The sequence below is a fragment of the Lathyrus oleraceus genome, chromosome 6 (genome assembly GCF_024323335.1).
Source record: "Lathyrus oleraceus cultivar Zhongwan6 chromosome 6, CAAS_Psat_ZW6_1.0, whole genome shotgun sequence".
Taxonomy (NCBI): domain Eukaryota; kingdom Viridiplantae; phylum Streptophyta; class Magnoliopsida; order Fabales; family Fabaceae; genus Lathyrus; species Lathyrus oleraceus.
In genome coordinates, this window is record NC_066584.1 from 381152566 (window position 1) to 381160565 (window position 8000).

Below are 8000 nucleotides of genomic sequence, written 5' to 3' on the forward strand. Positions count from 1 at the left end.
AAAGTCAAGGCCAAAAATGCCATTTTGATTGGCAAGGTTTTGGAGGATGAAATTTATATTTTTGGAAAGAGGAGGAAAAATGTGGTTTGTAGAAAAAAACCCCACCAAATTTGGCCTTATGGTTCATGAGATATGGCTCTTTGAAGTTCACAAATTTTTTGAAATTGAATTGATCATATCTTGCAAACCATACATGGGTTTTGAGAGTTCTTGGACTTTTTGAAAATGGGAGAACAAGATCTTCAACTTTCATGTTGGGCAAAAATTCATTTGAAGCTTGTATCATGATGTAAGTTTAAGATCAAGAAGTTTCCATTTTTGGCAGTTAAAATTACAGGTCCGCTTTCTATTTTGGGAAATTTCTGATTTTGCTTGATTTTCTTCCATGATGAGGTTGGACATGATATATGAGGCTTGTATAAGCATGAATGAGCTCCTTCAAATCAATTCCATCCATCAAAACATTGATTAAATCCACAGTTGACCAAGTTTGACTTCCTGTTGACTTTTCTAGGGTTTTGCATGATTGAACCACTTCTGATGAATTCCAAACCCTAATTCCTTGAGAACTTGATTTCAAATGATGTCCCAAGTTGTATGAGCTCTTGATTATTGATCATGGTGTCCAAATTCTGCAAGAATGGCCACCATCCACTGCAATGACTGACTTTGACCTAATTACTGATGATTGCTTCAACTGCAAGCAACAAGGTTAGACTGACAATATTTTTGTACTTTTTGAATGATAAACATATGAAAAGCAAGAATATACAAATGCAAAACATGCTTGGTGATCAAGAACCAACTCACAAGGCAACCTACCCACTAGGAGGGAAGCTAGGGCATGCAATGATCCTTGAGGCCATGATATGATATGATATGGGCCATGAGGGATCTTAGGGCCAAAATTAGGGTCTTACAATCATCTAATCATGTCATATTCTTGTACAGTTGATCTGGAGGCCATATTTGAATCTTGAATATCAGGTTAACCATGATGATGATGCAGTTTGGACAACAAAAACACCAATTATCCGGTTCACTACTGTGGAGATGCACCAGAGTGACGGGGTAAAACTGCATTTCGGCATGCAACAAAAAATTCCAGAATCTCCGACGTGTTTGGGAGATTTGCATCAACAAAGAGTCGATGCCCAATGGGATTATTCCGACTGGAGAGACTTCGCAAGAGAGATGTATCTTTATTGGAGGAATCGATGACAACACATCTTAAACGAACCAATCATATAGGGTGCTAGACCAACTCAATAGTATATGGCATGGTTTAGGTCGGTTACAACGCCACAATTTGTGTATGAGCCAAGGTATTTGATTGATCCACGCCAACTAGCTTCGTCATCATACGCCCAACAACAAATCCCCGTCCAAGAACAATGTCAACCCACCCAAACCCAACGACCAGCCTCACACCATCGGACCTTCACATCAGCCATCATTGGATCATGTCAGCACTCAAAAACCCCGAACACCTTAGGAAAATCGTGGGAGACCTTGAATGTCTGTCTGTTAACTTTTTTAATGCACATCCAAAAGGAAAGTCAAGTAGACAAACGAACAATAAAGGTGAACAAAGAGGGTTATTTAAAGGCCGAGTTGTAGGAGTTGAGTTGATGTTGCGGCCATTTGGGATGTGGTCGTTAGAGTGTAAAATGGACGAAGGTGGTGGTTACGGAGGCGTCGCGCCAGCGTGAAGGGTGGATCTGGATTGACTTAGTGGTGTTATGTTAGGTTAGGGGCGTGGAAAGGTGATGAAACAGAGGGTGTTGGTGGTGAGCTTGGGTGTCGCCGGTGTTATAGAGGTTTGTGCATGTTGGGTGGAAGATATGGTTGTATCATATCTGATTTCTTTTGGATGTGCATTACAAAAGAAAATATAGGAGGAACCTGTCAAGCCCGTTTACCCGCTTACACTTCACGGGGGTATGATGATTCCCTTTTGGATTCGTTTGAACTAGATTATTTCTAATGTGATATGATATCCATTAATTAGTTTGTCAACTATCGTCAAATGTGGAGATAGACCGTATCCTCTCGACATCATATATCAACGGTTTCAATATATCCTCTAAAAAATTTCTCCAGTAGGGTATTTATTCTCAGCATGTCTTTCACCATGTTTATCATTTTATTCCATGTGGACCATCATCTTCACATATCTCAATTATTCCCCACAGGCCCACCTTTCATTCTTCATCCAAAGCATTTTGCTAGGGTTAATCTCATGTCACATCATATCTCCAGCGAAGAAAAAAAGATACCTCCATAAATTCATAATATGTCATATCATTTCATTGCATCTAGGACAAAATTCGAGTCCTTCTGTATTTAAATACCTTTCACTAAAATTCTACAAGGATTATCATCACTCTAGGGGCAGCAGTCATACCACATTAGAGTATGATATATAGCAATTTTTAAAATAGTATAAGAACCGATGATTCAATTCTTTTCCTCTCTTTGTGTTATAGAATTTTGAATCTATAACTTACTTTTATTTTATTCAACACATTCTAATTGAACTCTAATACCCTAATACCCTTTTATTATTAATATATTTATCATTATTGAGAGAATATTTTTCTCCTTTAGGTAAATGAAAGGACAATACAAGATTACTAATAAATAGATAGATATTGTTAATAAATTGCAATCATGTGTATTAATAGTATATATAATTGCTGCATTCTGTTTTGTTTTGTTCCTCACATTTTAAAAATTAGATTTTAAATCTATTTTACGTTTATTTCTTATGATTTTAGTCATTCTCCTAATTTAAGATTAATTTAATGATATGACACTAAATTTCATAATATGTAACTGCTATATTAAATTTAAATTTATATTATTTAAAATTTATTTATTTAATTATTAACATAAATTATTCTATTTAAATAAAAATAAAATTTAAGTTATATTACAAAGAACAAATTTAGCATCTTCAATCATACACTCATATTCTTCATCCTCTTCAATAAACTCAAAGTTTAAGAAAATTTAAAAAATCCTAAAATACAAATTGGAACTTCTTCTTCTTCAACAAAATCAAAATGAAAATGAAAATTTAAAACTTAAATTAAAAACTCAAAACCCAAAAATCAAGAGTGATGAGAAAATCACATCATAAATAAAATTGTATTAAAACCATTCATTCCACATATTTAGTCTGCAATTCTTTTTTCGATAGTTGAAATTATTTTAATTTCTCTCCGGTTTGTTGAAAAAGAATTATAAATATAAATAATGTGGGTTATTCTATATTGTTTAAAAATATGAAGACTTCAATATTTATAATCGGAAGAATCCACGTAATTATCATCGTAAAATTTTCGGAGACTATGTGGTGTGTCTCTCACAAATATGTGATGTTCTTAAAAAATATTCCCAAAGTTATAATGCTCCCCCATGTTGACCTTTGAATTGACCTTTGTTACAAAGTCTGATTCAACTTTGTGGTGGAATGGAAACTGAACCTGGTGTTAGATTCTGTTATAAAATATGGATGACTCACATTTGTAGGAGATTATGTTGGATGCAAGTGTGGGTGATTAAAAGTCTGAAGTTGCTTATAAGTAAGTGAAATGTTGAATTATAAGAGAAATAATTCATTTACCTAACATCTTACGATTTTACATTGAGATGTGATGTCTCCCTCTCTAGTGATACTGAAATATTAATCTAATTATCATTGATTCCCTAACAAATAAAAAAATATTTTTATTTTTATTTTATTGAGATTTTTTTTTCTTTTTGGTTGAATGAATGGGCAGTACATGCTTTGTAACAAATAAATAGACACGGTTAATAAATTTCAGGCACGTGTGTTAATAGAATAAATAATATATTCTTCATGATTATTAATATTTAAATTAAAAGGTGTTTATGGAATGATATAGGTTCAGATATATAGCAAATAGGTTATGCATTTTTTTTGAGATAAATTACTTTAAAAATTTAACAGTGTTAAATTTCAAATTTTAGAAAATCTGATTGGGATGAAAGTGACAGGTCCTAAGTTTGAATTCTATAACAACAAATATTTTAAATAAAACATTTAGGATGATTTTTCACCACGAGACATAATTACAACAATTTTGAAAATATGTTAAATATTCTATCACTTTTATAGTACCTCTTGACGGCAGGCCTATATGAGATTTAGTTTAAATTATAACTATTTATTTTATTTATATATTTAGTTATTATTACTAAAAAAAATAGATTTCGTAACAAAATTTTATTTCGGCTAATATATCCAACTTAATAAAATCTAGACGTATTCTTTTAATTTTCATTTCTAAGTCACTTTTTATTACGGTTAAATTTTTTAATCATGGTGAAAAATGACGTCCGAACAAGATTTCAATTTCATCATCAATTTTTTGATCTTTTTATTTATTTTTAAACCATTTTTTATTATGGATGAAATTTCATCGTGACAAGAAGTGGTGTTGATCATGGATTCGAATTCCATCGCGAACAATTTTGTACTTGATATTTCTCAAACTATTTAGATATAGAAAACATTTTCGACTTAACAAATGAAATTTATTTTGAAATATTAACATTTTTTTTATTAATATATGTGGATCATAAAAATATAACTATTTGTTTAGCAAAAATAGTGAATTTGCAATCCAAAAATAAAATGATGAGGGATAAGAATTAAAAAAAAGCATTACATTGTGTCGCGGCAACCGAAGCTGATGTTTGTTTTCAAATACTTACCATTCTAATTCTTATTGAGTTGAAATTCTTTTATAAATAATACAATTTCTTCTTTGATGATAAATTATTATATTTTTATGATTTACCCATATTTATTAAAAATTAAATATTTATGCTTTAAAATATTTTTTTTAAGCCCATCGAAGACAATAAAAGTGATACAATATATATTAGATTTCTCCTGATTTAAAAGTCTTAATCAAAAAGAAAAGAAAGGAAAAGTTATTCATAACACATCTCTTTGATTAAAAGTTAAATCATGATAAAAATGGGACAATACATTTCACCTACTTATAACTCATGACCAAAACAAAATTTTACTTTAATTATTAGTGTCTAAGAAAAAAGTCTTATTATAAACTATGTTTATACTCTCAGTAATTTTTTTTTTACTAATTTTAAATACCACAATCTATCGATTTCGTCTAACAAGTCTTTTATTTTTAGGTATAACCCATTATTATATTTACATGCTTCCTTGAAAGCAATGTCTATTAATAAATATGTTTTCATGAAAAAATGTCTATCAATAACCCTAATGCCAAATTGGAATCCCATCTATTTTGATTTTGTTCATAAACTGCTTACAACAAAAATAATTAAGATATGGCACGTTACAAAAATAGCACCGTATGTTTTTTCCCTGAACGAATATAGTTATAATTTCTGTAAGAAAATAAAGTATTTATTTATAATGTATTTATCATCTGGTGTCCAACATTTACAATTTTTTCTCTATTTTTTTCAATCACAAAATTAACTATAAATTGTTTTCTTTGCTTTCTTTCATTATCAACATCATCTATAAGTTATGTATTTGTATACATTATAAAAAGAATATACTTCCTCAATCCTTACACGTTAATTAAGATTACATCACTCTTTATATAAATATATGAGAAACCAATTATATCCTCATTCATAACTTGGTATCAAAATTTCTAAGTACTACAATGGCTTTTTATCGCACAAACCTTCCCACTCGTGAACTATTCTCCCTTGTTTCAGTCGTCATTGTTTTGCTAGCCACAAATATAAACTCAGTTCAAGCACTGTCCTTCAATTTCACCAAGCTCACCACTGCTAATTCTGGCGTCACCTTCCAAGGGGATGCACAAATTTTACCCAGTGGTTTGATAGCACTGACAAAAAGTTCACCATTTCCTCCAGGTCAATATTTTACAACGGTAGGTCGTGCCTTATCTTCCAATCTCGTGCCACTTTGGGACAGTGCTACCGGCAAGGCTGCCAGCTTTGTCACTTCCTTTTCTTTCGTCATAGATACTACGGAAGGTCCTATAACTGATGGGTTGATCTTTTTCATTGCACCACCAGGAACTGTGATTCCCCAAAACTCAACCACACCGTTCCTCGGAGTAGTTGATAGCGAAACTTCAATCAATCGGTTTGTTGGTTTAGAGTTTGATCTTTATCGCAATTCTTGGGACCCCGAAGGGAGACATATTGGAATCGATATCAACTCTATAATTTCGACCAAGACCGTGACGTATAACTTGGTAAGTGGTTCATTGACTAAAGTAATTATCATCTATGACTCTCCTTCTAGCACGTTGAGTGCTGCTATCATTTATGAGAATGGTAAGATTTCCACCATTTCTCAAGTCATTGATTTGAAAACAGTGCTCCCGAACACCGTTCAGATTGGTCTATCTGCTGCCACACTAACGGGTGAATCCTACTCTATCCATTCATGGTCATTCGTATCAGACTTGGAAACAACTGCAAGCTATGTCTCCAACATATGAATAATATTATTATTACAAGCTATGCTTGCTTACTAGCAGCTTGTAATAATTAACTACTATTTTAAATAAGACCCTGCTTACTAGCAGCTTGTGTGATATACTGATATGTAATTATTTCTTTTTCAATAAAGACCATGTTTGAACTATGTTACATTTAATATTACTTGCTATATTCCAGATTTTTCTTCTTGTTAACTATAATGCATGATTAAGTTACTTTTATTTAAATAATAGTTCTGTGCCGTTTGCAATCCTCAAAGGGAAAGGCTCAAGAGGGCCATCAAGAGAGTCGTCAAGCAACAAAGTCCGGCATGGAATTTCTCATTCCTATATGAATTGACACTTCTTCTCTCTAGACGTGTTAATGACTGTTTGATTAGATCTAACGGTTATACCTGCACAATAACCTTATCTTAGATAGACGGTTTTAAGGGCTTTAATTATACAAAGAGAAAAGCGAGCAATTAAATAGCGGTGATAATTAAATCTATTAAATAATTCTGATTCATCCATTAAATATTTTATTTAATTCATTCATTATAAAAGTACTATCTCCATCCGTTATTTTATATAAAAGACACTTTATTTTTATTTTTTTATTAAATAATTAATGTATTTGATAAATTTATAGATTACACACATTATTATTTAATGAATCTAAAAAATAATTTTTCTCTTATAAAAAAATCAAAGGTAGAATTAGTTAATGTATTCGATCCAATCGATTCGTTGTAACTCGTGGATAAATCCATTTCATCCAACAAATTTGAAAAGTCCATTAAATTGTTTTACTGTTGTTTTTAATTTAATGAATAATTTTTATAATTTGATAATAAAATTTTCACATACAATAATTTTTTCAGATATTTTAAGGATTTAATTGAAATACACTGATAGTGTAAAGAGATTTTACACCGTCAATTAATCCTATACATTTGATATTGAAATAAGTTTGACTTTTATTTTAAAAATCTATAAAATAATGCAAACGGGTGATGGTGATGAATCGATAGTGTAAATCAGTGCATAATAATTGATCCCATATTTTAAAATTAAATAAAACCCTTAATATTTTTTACATCAACTTTTTTAAAAATAAATTACATAAAATATTTTTTTAAAAATGTATTTATAAATAGACTGGCCATTAAATACAAGATTTTTATTTTTATGTCTTTGTTGACTTGATTAGCCGGTAATTTTAATTTGTACGTGAAAATAAATATGTGATTATGTAATTCTAGAACGGTTAGGGAATGATGATATTATTTAAGATTATACAAAATAAGTATGGCATGCTAAAGTGATAAAAAACATGTGCGTTACATAAAGGTGAAGTTGATAAATATAAGAATGATAACTCAAAACATATGATCCGTTATATTGGAGTAGATTCTTTTATGGAAGCTCATGTTTATGATACTTTACATAGTGACATGGAAGAACCGTTATTTTTGGGGTGTAAAACTTTTACAAGATTGTCAACTG

The 8000-nt window shown here is 30.8% G+C and overlaps 1 protein-coding gene across 1 annotated transcript; it reads left to right on the forward strand.

Annotated features, from left to right (window-relative positions):
• Positions 1-5600: 5600 nt before the first annotated feature.
• Positions 5601-6657, forward strand: LOC127098225 (nodule lectin). Its single transcript, NM_001426976.1, has one exon. The coding sequence runs from the start codon at positions 5700-5702 to the stop codon at positions 6510-6512; it is 813 nt and encodes a 270-aa protein (NP_001413905.1). The 5' UTR covers positions 5601-5699; the 3' UTR covers positions 6513-6657.
• The last annotated feature ends 1343 nt before the right edge of the window (positions 6658-8000 follow it).

Coding starts and splice junctions, on each gene's coding strand:
- LOC127098225 (NM_001426976.1), top strand. CDS start 5,700: ATGGCTTTTTATCGCACAAACCTTCCCACTCGTGAACTATTCTCCCTT.